General features: G+C 30.0%; 1 protein-coding gene across 5 annotated transcripts in view; it reads right to left on the bottom strand.

Moving 5' to 3' along the window:
• The window catches only part of LOC123007968 (RYamide receptor), a 62,537-nt gene that overhangs the window by 21,088 nt on the left and 27,101 nt on the right, over positions 1-14,348 (bottom strand). For 2 of the 5 annotated variants that reach the window (XM_044403514.1, XM_044403519.1), the window contains exons 1-3: positions 13,976-14,110; positions 6,531-7,199; positions 205-409 (exon numbers count right to left, since the gene is read on the bottom strand). In XM_044403514.1, coding sequence (XP_044259449.1) covers positions 205-409; positions 6,531-7,087 — 762 coding nt within the window. In that variant the 5' untranslated portion in view covers positions 7,088-7,199; positions 13,976-14,110. Of the gene's footprint in view, positions 1-204; positions 410-6,530; positions 7,200-12,055; positions 12,137-13,975; positions 14,111-14,348 lie in introns of those variants that run through there. The other 3 variants (XM_044403516.1, XM_044403515.1, XM_044403517.1) reach the window with 3 other exon arrangements.

Below are 14,348 nucleotides of genomic sequence, written 5' to 3'. Positions count from 1 at the left end.
ATGGTTAAATTGGCTTTCCACTAAGAAGAAAAAAACATATTTCCTTATTGTAAATAATGAGTTTTATGTATATGGCGTATCACATTTAAATATTCCATTACAAATGTGTCTAACATGTAAAACTCCAATGTGGAATGGAATTCAGTCAGCGATYAAGTTGCTGTGATTGGTTTCAAGAGCAAGAAGAAAATTCCTATTTCTTACCTTTGTTTTATTCTTTGCAATCCGTTGATCTCTGGAATTTTCTGCTTCACCAGGAATGCGATGACACCAAATTACGACACCGATGCTGGTGTACGTAAAGAGTAAAACGAGCGAAGGAATTATGTATTGTAGGAACATTAAAATCTTCGTGTAGAGATCACCATATTCTTGGCCGACTTTTGAATACTCTTCTGTACAAATGTATCTGAAACAAAGTTTATGATAAGCAAAATTCAAAAATTTTTCATTCAAAAATCACCTGTATGAGGTGATTAATAAACAGTCGTTGCGAATGAACGGTTGACCGGTTTAACAGTTAATTTGCTTCCCTGTTCTATGTTCCAGTATAAATACAAATGTGCTAGACGGTAGCAGATTTATTGTTAACATTGTGTTAGTGCCAATATAAAAAACATTACCAAAATCCAATTACTTCAAACCGTAATAAATCGCATGAGGGAGTTGAAGTTTAAACAAAATACATGCATTATTTTTGATTAAATCGTAAAATTTTACTTTGTGCATAAACTTTTAACGTTTGTGAAGTGTTGGAGCAAACTTATAAATTAAAAAGTTTGAAGTTGATGGCATATTATTAGATAGGTCAAGTTTAAGTTAAAAAAACTGCTTCAGTAAATAATGTTTCTAAAAGAGTTATTCCAAAAATTTAACTTTCGCCGTGAGTTATAAAATTAGAACCAATATTTATCTTCTTTTCAAACAGATTTTTTAATACCTTCAGATTTATTACATCAATTTAGTCAAACTTTTAAGGTTACAAGTTTAGTAAGTACTGAAATATGAACTTCGACGAACGAAAATAAGTAAAATTTATTTGATTTTTCTATTTAACCCTTTTAAGAGAAAGAGTAACTCACGGAAACAAGCACTTTGCCCTTGATGAAGATATCGATAAATAAATGTTCTCGACAGCTTAGACGTTAAAAGAATCACTGAAAAGTTTTACAGAAACACGAGAATTCTTTTATTTCAGAGTTATTAACAGCAAACAATAATAATTATCAAATTTTTCCTAAAAATAATTTTTTGTTTGAACCGAAATCTTTTAAAAATACGAAATTGATTACCATTTGTACATCAATTAAAACATCATCTAGCAGAATAAGATTGTCGTAAGATTTTATTAACACTAAAATTCTCCGTTTCTTTTACGATGAAATATAAATAACAAATGGGAAGAGAAAAATGTAGTGGAAACTTTACACTAGAAATGCTATCGTTGGCAAGATTTTTAAATTGGTCATTAAAAGGCAAACCTTACACCAAGAAAAAACTGTAATAGTTTTGCTGTAAAATTAATAAATGATGTCAGAAAAAAAAGCGAAAATATTGTTCCTGCTGCTAACATAAAGCGAAAGAAAATGTGTCGCTCGCTCGCAAAAAATGAGGAAAAGTCTAATAAAAGTTTGAAATTGTCGTCATTAGTTTGATATTGTAGAAATTTATCTTTTCTTTGTGTATTTCAACCAATCATTTTAAAAGCAAAACGTCGACCGAAAATGTGATTGCTTAACTAAAATAGCTTGAAAGGTAGGGTTTTATTCGTGGGAATCTCTATCACTTGCATTACAGAAGGAGTGTCTTTGAGAAGGTCTGCAATATAAGCTATGTATTTGTAAGCAACTTCAAAGGCTTGATTAGACGACGTATGATGTCTAATGTTAAGCATTGACATGCAATTATTTGGATATAGAAGCTAGCTAAGTGGTAAAGAGAGTTCTCTTCTGGTAGCAACTTTACTAAAATAAAATTGAGTTGTTTCAATATTACTTCATCTCGGCATAATATAAAAATTAAGTACCTACACAAATTAAAATATAAAAACTAATAACTCAAAATAAATTAATTTATATTGTTTGAAATTTGAGATAAATTTGTCCTAAAAGCCAGGCGCGATTTTGGTTCAATATTAGAAACACATCTCATCCATCATCGTCTAAATGTAGTTTTAATAAAGACATCACATGATGACATCACACTTTGATTGTTCTCTCACTTATGAAATCAAGGATGCCGTTCATAAAAGCATAAAAAATTTCAACAAAATYCTTCATATTGCTACATGAACATGGCTCAGTGCTTTAAGAGATAAAACATTATACTTGATAAAACTTGTTGAAACGACATGTTATTTAGAAAATTACAAAGACAAGATACGTGACTAATTTGCTAAAGAGCTTTTCGGTGACTTTAAAAACATTTACTTAAAATTTGAAAAATATAAAGAATAAAAAAGAAAAAACCAAAAAATTGTTTGCATTCATTAAGTGTGTACTGCTTATTTCTGACTGTAATATTACTGAAAAAATGAAATGAGTTGCGAAAATTGTGTGTTGGGCACGTGCTATCGGCCTGAAATTGACTGAAATTTTTCATCGCAGCATTAATTAAACGTGATAAATTTTGCAATATTAAAAGTTCATTGACAGATGTAAAACATCGAAACCTGACACGAGATTGTTATTACCTGTAACATTGGAAACATGAAGGCCGTGAAGGTTCTAAATATGTTTACATTATCCCAACAATGAATCTAATTTTCGTTTCCCGAGAATAATATTAATAAATGTTCAGGCAAAATCGTGCTGATTAGGAAGATTGATTGGTGTTGAATTAATCCCAATTAAAATATGTTCATTGAAACTCTACATCTGTTGTTTAGTTTGAAGAATTAGTAAAATAAACAATTGTCAATCAACTGTTCTTGTATAATAAATAGCCGCAATATGTAATATTTGTTAAAATGATTTCAATTTGTCAACAAGAAAACGTAAATATTATTGCGACTTTATATTTGGAACAACGAAAAATTCGCATTGAATATCCTCATTATGCCGACGTAGCATGTAATTTCGCTCCCAATTCCAAATTCATTATTTTCTTTGTATGCTTATAATTATTTTAATTAGTGCAACAATTAAATCTTTATTCCAATAAGACGGAAACAATACTTTGTTTAATTAATTTATGAAAGGAAGCATAATTTCATCCAAAACATGATGTAAAATTTCGTCTGACATAGAGCAACGTGCGGAAGGGTCCTTCATTAATAAATTTTGTGAGTATCGTTATAACACAAATGAAGTTACATGATTTAGTATGTACATACATGAAACTATTACTCGTTGCTCTTGTCGTTTTTAATTCTAGRTTCATAAATATGCAATTATCTAAGAAGGTTTAAAAATTGATTTTTGTATTTCGAATGTAGAGAAAATGTCAACTAAATACTTCTGTGTTTTTATAAAAAAATACTGTGTCGCTTATTTTCTCAGTTACTGCTAATTTGCCCGTTCTGTTTTAACTAAGTTTGGAAGCTTTTATCTCCAAATTCTCCAAAGCTCTATACAGTGTATTAATAAAGTTATTGACTCATCATAATTGATAAAGAAGTTTCATCGTATTAAGAGTTTACAAAACGGGCAACTTTCAAAAGTTAATTTAAATAAATAGATCGACTTATGTACTGGGTGATTAGTTTTATTCGAATGTTTATAGTTTCTAAGATATAGAAGGTGCAGCTCCCACTATGCGTCGAAAAAACAATATAAACGAAGTTTGAAGTTTTTGAGTACTTTATCCTAAAGTTACATTGCTAGTAATCGGTATCATTTGAGGTAATAAAATTGGGAGATATCTTCAACAACAAAATTGATTTTTACCGTTTTATAATTTTTTTTTATATGAGGACACTTTTCTGTGTGCCTATTTTTGCTAATTTTAACGAAATTTTTTTAAAACAATGATATTTTTGATTTTGAAGAGCCCCAAATGTGAAATTCGACGTTGAAAATTCTCTGTAAAACTATTAACATTCGGTTAAGGCAAGTTGAGTTACTTTGACTTCTTTTGAGCTCTACCTGTTAAAATATTTGAAATTGCATTTTTAAAATCGCCCTGTTTTCAATTTGGTGAAATACAGGGTGTTTCGTATTTAATGTTACAAATTTAAACAAGTGATAGAATATTCAGTTTTAAGATAAAAGTTTCCTATGAACATGTATTTATGTATTTAAGATATTTAAGATTTAAAATGGTTAAATGGTTCTGAAAATAGTACTAAATTGATGATATAGGATAGTAGCATTATCAAGTAACTCAGTCGACTATGGATTTTTCAAAAACAATTCATTGTTTACTCAATAAATGTCAATTGATCAAAATCACCGCTKATTTTCGAAAGGCAACAATAAAAAACTGAGCTTCTTTTCAGGTTCAAGGAGGCAATACTAGGTATTAATGGTTGCCTCTGAATGTAAGAAAAGCTTATCTAAGCTAAAGAACTGAATTCGCTTTTTTGTTTCTTTTGACAATCTTTAAATTGTAGTTTAATTGTTGAAGTTTATATCGTAATTTTAGTTTAACTTAACAGMAATTAGTTAATTAATTAATTTTTGATGCATTTATTTTTTAAGCGTTATTTCAATAAAAAATCACTTTTCCCATGTGATGCAATAATTTTGCCGGTGAGTGTATGTAACGGAGCTACACTGCCCGAAAGGGGTGCATGTTTTAATGGATTTCGTACAATATTTCAAAAACCATTTTAAATAAAATTATAAAAAGTTTGGTACAGTTCATTACTTTTATACATCTAAACAAATTTAAAGAAAAATTGTCGAAAGTTTTAATCAGAAACGTCCTAAACTGTGAGGTTTAGGATAAAAAGTACTCTATTTTAGCTGAAGTTCCTTGCCACTTTCAGCCGCAAAATTCTAAATTCCATAGTTTTTCACAAAAAGAAGGTCTCTTGCGTTTTTTGATACAACTTACTCTTACAACTTACTCATTTTAAAATTATGTTACTAACCCTGCACAGCATAAAAATTTAATTAAATCATCCGTTTTACTCAAAACTCCTCCAGTTTAGGACACCCATAAATAAAAAACTTGACATTTGATATTTGAATTCGTTCAGGTGTTTAAAGGTTATCAGCTGTACCAATTTTTGTAATTTTACCTATTTTGAGATAGTGGAAAAAACTCATCAAAAACCCACTCCTTTCAGAGAATGTAGCCCCCTTACATAACATTTTTCGATACATAGGAAACTTTTGTATTAAAATTAAATATTCTATACTCGTTTTCATATTAATGAWTTAATCAAAGTAGTCGTTGAAAGAAATCATTTTAAGGTAGCAACCATGCGAAAATTCAAACAATCCTAAACTCAATCTTCCCCAAAAATTATTTTTCCAAATAAATGTGTACCCCAGGTAGCATAAAATAATTAAAACAAACAACGTAATTAACATGGGACAGTAAACATGAAGATTTTTGTCATCATTGATGTGACTAGATTTGTTCTGAATGACATTAATGACACTTTTTGTGTGAATCGGCCTTTAAATTAAAGATGCATTTGGACTTCCACAACCTACTTGATTTTCATTAATATGAAAAAGAGTATATCACCTGTTTAAATTTGTAACAATAAAAACGTAGCACCTTGTATAAATTAAAAAGAAATTAAAAACTGAAAAAAACCTTATTAATTTTAACTTGCAATTTTATCACTATATTATTTTTAACTGTTAAAAAAATAACAATGTAACAGAGTAATAAATAAGAGACAAAAAACTTTTAATAAAAGAAATTTAATTAAATTTGTATTATTTGCGTGATTTACATTTGTGCTTCAGAAAAAGCGTAGATTCATAATGCTCTCACAAAAGAAATTTTATGTATCGAGCAGTAAGAGAGAAAAAAGTTAATAAACTCTTTCAAAAGTGTCAACACTCAAAAGCGTTCTATTATTCCAAGAATTTTTAAAATAATCTCACATATTTGTATAAAAAATGATTGCCAGGAGCTAAACACCGTCTCATAGTTAATGGAAGTTTAAAAACTCTTAAGTGTGCAGCGACTTTCTTTCCAGCAAAAAATCCTAATTGGAAGCAAGTCGAGCTCAAAGCTAAATTTTTGATTATGACAAAATAAACATGTGCACAGTTTGGGAACAAAATAAAATTTGATACACTCTGAATTGTGTTTTCAGTGACCGAAACGTTTTTATCTTAGTATCGAACTGTAATAAAAAGGCTGATAGCGTTTTACAGCTGCCAACGGTGAAAATTGAACGTATTGTGAAAACGCACCAAACACCTGTAAATATTTAAATTTTTCAAGGCAATAAAACACAAATGTGCAATAAAGTCCATTTCTGTGATTTAAAATAATATAATTTGATTAAATTCCCTCAATGCTGTCTTATTAAAGTGTCAGCAAACCGTAAAATCGATACTCCGCGCTATTTAAATTCTTCAGCAAGTGCGACACTTAGGTTACCACAAAATCTGGCTTACTTGTCGCATTGTTCGTAGGCGCTCGTCCCTAAGATCTCCTCGTCGTTTATAAGGGTCGTYAATGTGGCACTGGGTAAAACCGTGATTCCGGCTATTAGCCACACCAGCGCGATAATGTACGTTGCGAATCTCTTCGAGATCCTCGGCTTCAGAGGCCACATGATGATCATGTACTTGTCGATGCTGATGGCGACGAGAGTGTAAGCACTCACGAAAACGGACAATGCTTGCGAGTAGTTGACCACGGGACAAAGGATGCTGCCGAAGGGCCAATACTGCTTCAGGAGGGAGACGGAGGTGAAAGGGACACAGAGGAGCGTGATGAGGACGTCACCGATGGCTAAGTTCAGGATGAAGTAGTTCGTCACTGTTCGCATCGGCGGAGACGAGAGAACGATGTAGCACACGAAGCTGTTACCGATTAGGGCCACCACGAAAATGATTGCGTACATGGAATACACTGCACTGAGAAAGTACACGTTGGCGAGGGTGCTGTTGGGGTTGACCAACTCGCAGTCGAAGAGGAAGGTTTCATTCTTGGTTGTGTTGGAGTCCATTGTCYAGGTGGTAGGATCAGCCAAGGGTGGATAATAATTTATTTTTTTGCGGATCTTTCGCCTTTTGGAAGATATCCATGACTAGTCGAGGGTGTGGCTCACGTGGCATTGCCTGAAATAACAAACACTGTTTACTTTATTGTGTAAAAAAACAAATAAAACCGTTTGCAACACACAAAAAACCCTTGCGTTTATCAATTCGCAATTAAATTTTAAAGTTGAACTGAAAGCTGAAAAAACTCGACTCGTACTCATACTCGTATTATGAAAATATATGAATCTTAATTATTTATTTGTTAAAATATAGACTTTATCTATACTGGACACTATTGTTTAATATTTAGTTGATACAAAAATTAATTATAATTTAAGTATATTTTTTTAATGAAGAATTTAAGCATCAAAGTTATAAATTTTTTCAGAAAAAACAACGAAATATTAAATTCTCTATTTTGTGTTTATTGTCCTTGAAAAATATAATAGCCCTTCGTCGCCACGAATTTAAAGTTTTATTTTCCTGTGTCCTATAAACCATTTTCTACGCAATCAGGCTACTAAATATTAAATTGAAAAAATTTGTTATAGGATAAATAATTTTTTTGAGTAAATATCTGTATTCGAAAAGTAAAAATATACCGCAAATTTGATCAGTAAAAAAATACTGGGTTTTCATTTAAAGAAAAATCAATGGAGTCATCGCTCGAAAATAAATGAAGCTAAAATTTTTTATTTCATACTAGAATGTAAACTTTTAAAAAACAAAATTGGCCTGTTGAAGAATTTTTTTGAAAAACAATTAATTTTAACGATAGATAAAGACATTTCCAAAGCCAAAAAAATTTACATTTATCAAAATTTAATTAGTTCGATAATTTTCGATTAAAATAAGGTATGCATGTGTTACATCAAAGAACTCAGATAAAAATGCTCTTCTTAAAATTATTAAATTTGAACCTTCTTGCCATTAAAAAAAAATCAAGTTAGCCCTTTCTGGAGATACCAGAACAAATGGAGATAGAAGTTTAGGCATACACCTTAAGTTTTGATGAACAGTTTTTATAATATCCAACTGTATCCATAACTGTATCCATACTTTTTAGCGACCCTGTATATAATAATTAAATATCGACGGGTAAAAAGCAATAGAACGTACCGTCAAGAAAACAGAAAAAACATTTTTAATGAAAAATTCGACGAATCTGAACTTAATAATGTACTTCAGATACGTTTTTCAAATAATATAAAAAAGTGCAGATATCGCTTCAAATACTCAACATTTTTGAATTAAACAACACTTGGCAAAAATCAAACTTACTCAAAATAGTGTTTATCACTTGTAAAATTAAACCCTGGCAATATAATTTATCATATTTAAACTAAATCAATTTTATTTAAAAAAAAATTTCATAAAAGCTTTCACTCATTTCTTTGTTCTAAAATCGAAAATTGTAACAATTTTTTGTTAACTACAGCAGATCAAAAATGAGAAAGTAACAAAAAAAGAACTTTCAAATAAATTTGACTAAACATTGTGATTAGTGATATTCAATTATAAAATATACCCCTTCATTTTCTAACAATGCTGTTAACTCTCTTTTTATCTACATAATAATGCGAGTCTACTGATCCCAAATTTTTTAATAAAGTCCAGTTATCCACAGATTTTTTTATATATTTGGTTTAAAAAAATGTTATGTTGTGAAAACAGCAAAATGTTGCAAGTGTTGGAAATTTAAATAAAATTTCTGAAAAAATATTTTTATTCAAAAATTACTTTCAGCTATTTTAAATAAAAAGGTATCCAACAACGACTGGCTAAATTCCCTCGTGTCTAACGCTGCTCAAAAATATAAGTTTAATTTCTCAAGTTCAGGTTTTTAAGAGGATCAAAGTTTGCCGTAGAGAGTTGAGAGAGTTAATCTTAGCACCAGTTCAAAGAATGTCTTATCACGCCAAAGTCTACACTTCAGATTGAGGCAGTAACTCGAAAATAAGTCGAACTATATAACGTTATCAAAACCATGAATAGATAAAATCCTGAAAGCCTTTTGATAACCATAAATAGAATTAATCTAAACTCACTAAAGAAAGATCGAAGGAAGTTAAAAGTAATGAAATTCCAGATACGCGATGAGATTCCACGATTGATAAGTTGGTGTGTTAAGAGTGATTTTCAGGTAAAGCTGATAAAAACTATTTTCACTCAAGTGTAGCCACTTAAAATCCTAACTTAGAAACTAAGGCAATTAGAAGTTTGCAGGAAAACCTCTACACTATAAATGATTCAATAAAGTTTTTCGGTTTGCACAATTTTATAAAAAATAAACATTGTGTGTACATTTTTTTAAAACTTGTTTACTTAAACATTGACTTAAAATAGCTTTAATTTTTATTTTATGCTGCTTTAAAAATGTTGAAATTGGTGGAGGCGCCGGGCGACTTTAAATTAAAAGTGCCTCAAACCTAATCATTTCAAAAGTTGAACGTCATAAAAGTGACCCTTTTTATAACTAAATGTCACAAATTAAAGTTTTACCTTTTAGCCATGCAGAAAAAAATCTATTTTTGCGCCTAAGCGTTTTTACTTTTCCATGACATTATTGACATTTAGCAACACTTTGAAACATTTTCAAAAATCTCAACGCATAATTGTTTATAAGCGTTGTTATAATTTCATTACATTACCTGCTTGTTTTGTTCATTTACTTGCTACTTATAGTGTTGCTCTTCACTCTCGATCTGATTGCTTTGAACTACTAAAACTGTACTAATGAAAACTTAATTCTCAAAATTAAATTTACGTTTACAAATATCTCAATTTTCTAAACATAGTTGAAAAATTTTAAATAGAAGCTTAATAAAGTAATCAATGTATCAAAAGGAGCAACGATGAAATAACAGGAAATGCAAAATAAGCAAATAAATCTTATTTAAGCAGTGATTACTTAATACATTTTCCGCATAAAACATGTGTTTTGTTCCCACCGAGTTTGCATAATTTTAGCTTTTTCAAACCGTGTCGAATCAACCAAGGGGAATAAAAACTAATTATAAAAAAACGTGGAAAAATTATTTACGAAAAAATATTTGAATTGTACCGCAAACACGTTGGTGTAAAAATAAACAAATTAGTTAAATTTAGGCAAACCTAATTATTTTAGCGAAAATTTGTGTAAATTTGGTGTAAATGGGTTCAACACAAAGAAAAACAACATTTTTTACGTGTAGGTACACTGTAATCTTGATTTACGTATATAAGCCACAAAATTTAAAGAAGAGAGAAAAAGTGGAAAACTACTAGCAAAAACGTTAAAAGGATAAAAGAGCAATTGTACAAAAAGTTTTACTCTCCTACATGGGATTCTCAAGACAGCAAATGGAAATAAAAAAACTGATATTTGGACGGACGGTGATCGATGACTCTCCCAAATGRGAGAAATTACATTGCGTAGCAAGTTCAACAATATTTATTTTCGAAATTAAACATTTGTTCAGACAAAACTGCAAATTAAATTTCTGCGTGTGTTTTTCAAATGTAATCAATTTAAAATGATGACGGTCATGCCAACTGATTTATTTCGTTCTCCAGCAAGATTAGTGAACCGAATTTTCGTTTTTCCTAATCTAATTTTCTCAAACAACTTCTGCTATTGTGTCAACCGCTTTCACGCAGAATCTGAGAAACGCAGAGCCTAAAAAAGATGTCTACAATCAACATTTCTTTATTTACGAAAATTTCAAATTTTATTTATCATCTACCTAAAAGTACCAAAATAATTCATAGTTCAGTTTTTTTATCAAATCAGAATTTTTAGTTGCCAAATGTTGTTATAAAGAAAAATAGGAAAACTAGTACTTGTGTCCAACAGCTATTTATTTTAATAACATTTCTAGCAAACCTAATTTTACACAGGGTCAATACCTACAAAACTTTTAGAGCTAAATCGGTTTCGGTAGCGTTTGAATATATTAATTTACTCTCTACTGTATTATTTACCTAGACCTAGACTAGGTATTGCTTGGTATAAACACGTGTAAACACAATAAACGTACTGCAGTTATTTTATAGATAAAACTAGGTGATYAAAATGTATTATAAATTATTACTACTGATAATGGAATTTGGAATTGTTYACATTGTGTTAACACAGTGTTTTGGGACCGTTTTTGAGGAAACGCATTAGAATGAATGATTTATGCCCTAATGTTATCAGGTTTGGTAATAAAATTTAATAGCTCTAATGGCAAATCGACTGACACTATCTGCTTTAAGATAATTTTCCTTTATATAAATGTAAATAAAACAAAGTTGTAACGCGTAAGCAAGCTTTTTAGTCGATTAGGTGAAACCTAAACCAGAAAACTTTCTGTAAACTTAAAACGTCTGAAGAAGTTTATCTTGCKAAGTTTTTGTAGGTGTGGCAAACAATAAGCAATTATCGGCTTAATTACTCAAGATATTTCATTATTAAGCAACAATACGCTGTACTGGTAGTAGTTAGAATTCCATTCATTCCGAGCAAAGTACATAGGGATTACATCCTTTGAATGGGTTCACCACTGACGATGATATTGTGTTTTAATATTCTTGACTCCGCTGGAAACAAATTAACAAAGATTTGACCTAATAACCAATTTAAAACACGAGGAATTATAAGAAAAAAAAAATTGTGTTGGTGGTAAAAATCAAAAATTTTTGTTTCATTTCTAGAGACAGAATTGTTAATCGTTTTATAAATATTCATTTTTGCTTAAGCATACTACAAAATATAAAAATTAATTCGTTTGCTGTTTTACAATTTAAATTAAGTGTGACTCTTGTTTAATTACTCGGAAAAATCGCGACTTCAAACTTAACAAAATAATTTTGATAATGGTGGTGTGGTGTATTGCAACTTAATTAATTTTAAAACGTTACGGCTTAACCAAAATAAATTGTTTTTTAATTTTCACTCTCATAAGACTTACGAAATTAAATCTGACCACAAAAAATTTCTAATTAATTTTTACACTTACAAACTATTACAAATCACTGCAAGATGATGAAACGGGACTGCTATTTCAGTAAGGTTCTGGGCCAATTTAACACTTAAACTATTATCTTCATATTAAAGAGAAGGTCATTGAACACTTCTCACATATAAATCAACAATGCACGAGCCGAAAAAAAAAATCGTAGCGTGTTTTAATTTTCCTTGACTCCAAAAGSGTTTAAATTGATAGGTGAAACTCCCTGTATAAGTAAAGCCAGAGATAAAAATAGATTCCAGAGAAATGATCAAGACCAAACATCAACGTACTTTGAAAGAACTCCATCAAAGGCCTTTTTCGTTTGAACTTTAAAACTAGAATCTCTCAAGAATGCTCATTACCGTACACAATCTTCGACATTTTGTATAAAATAATTTCTAAATAGAAGTCTCTATGCTTCAGTTGCAACGCTTTTTATTTTTATTCCAACTATTCAATAGTTGGGTATTTAAATCTCATTATATTATACAATTACCATTGTTGTCCCTTCATTTACATGAACGTGTAATCCAACTCATTGTGTAGCTATTATATTTGCATGCAAAATTATTAGAGTGTTAGGAAGAACAATAACTAACATCTAACTTTCAATTACACACCTTCTTGTTTAATATTTAACAAAACCTTTCAGTTGAAATTAGTGCACTGTAACCAAATTAAAGTCCGKCAAATTGAGCTTTTCTAAAGTTTTTTACAAAATTTTAATTCAATCTGGAATAAAGCAGTTATATTTTTAATAAAAACAAGTTAGAATTTCCGTAAGATCTAATCTGAAAAACACTTTTAAATTATGTTGACAAACACGCGAAACGACAATTGAGCAATTACTGGATAATTTAGCACGGAAAATGTTGGCACATATTTAATAAAATTTAAAAATAGCATAAAATGTGTTTTTAATAGTGCAACATTAGTTCTGCTAGAGAAGTGCACAATTTTGTATAATTAACTTTGAAGTTAATTCAAGTTTAAAAACTGATTCGGGTCTAGGTGCAACAAGATTAATGCTGATTTCATTTATTCTGCCATGTTCAATGCATAATGTTCCATTATGTGTGTCTTGTAATCCTATAACAAATGTTTTGCTCTATGAGCAAGGAAAACTCAAAGCTATGCTATAACTGAGTTAAGCTTAGTAAATTAGAAATGTATTCGCCTTTGCTTGATAATAAATCACTTTACTCAATTATTTTGCTCCCTAAAAATAACTCCTTCCTGTTCCTCTAAATTCTTGAGCAAACTATTTTAAAAATTTGTCGGTTCGAAAAATTGACAGTCTATGTTTGCGCTTAAAAATCAATAAATTCTTTTACTTAAGCGTTTCAAGTTTCAGTCTCATGTTGTTTTATTGTTTGTCGAATTTAGACAAAAAAAATTTGACAAAAGAAAACTTTAATTAACCTAACAATTTATTGTATTTTAAGAGATTTATCAATACCAAGAGGTTTACTCTTGTTAAAACTGTATTAAAATTTTATTAGGAATTCGGTATAAGAAGTTATTGATGATTAAAAGGTAAACTTTAGAGCTTTTAGATGTTTAATTAATGCTAAATTAATCCAAGTTATGACAGTTTTAATTAGAAAATAATTTTGTGATTCCAAAATACCAGTGAGAAACTTAATTAGAAAACGAAAAAGGTTATTGTTTTGTGCTACTTTTTGCTTATAGAATATTAATATAATTCCCGTGAAATGCTGCAAGTTTTTGCGATCCTTGTTACATTTATCGCTATTTCACAGTAGCAATAATGTTGAGTGTGCACTTAACTCGAAAGTTTTTATTCAACAAGTTACCGGTAAAATACAATTACACCGACTTTGCATTATAGTGAAAATTAAATTATTTTGTTCTTACTTGAGCGCGTCAGCGTTCCGCTCAAAACTTTGATGACACTTTACAGTAACTTTGTTAAATAGCACTCGAAAGCTTGAAATAACTTGCTAATCTCAAACAAATCACTTTATAATATCGCCAAAATGTTTGCTGAAATTTTTAACAAGTTGGAAACTGTGCCAGTGCGACAGGTGGTTGCATTCGAGCTTTCAGAGCCGCTGCTGAAGAAAGCCCGCGCGGTACTATATACATGAGCTTTCGAGCTTTCGGAAGTTGGCGTTCATTCATAAAGCGACTGCGCACTTAGACCCAAAATCGCAATAAAAATGACAAAAAACGTCTCGCACTGTAACACGACTCTCTAATTAATATATTTTTATGAAATATTTTCGTA

Source organism: Tribolium madens, unplaced genomic scaffold (genome assembly GCF_015345945.1).
Source record: "Tribolium madens isolate multiple individuals breed KSU strain unplaced genomic scaffold, Tmad_KSU_1.1 Scaffold_3;HRSCAF=73;Tcas5.2_LG2, whole genome shotgun sequence".
NCBI classification, from domain to species: Eukaryota; Metazoa; Arthropoda; class Insecta; order Coleoptera; family Tenebrionidae; genus Tribolium; species Tribolium madens.
This window is presented reverse-complemented; position numbering and strand designations above follow the sequence as displayed.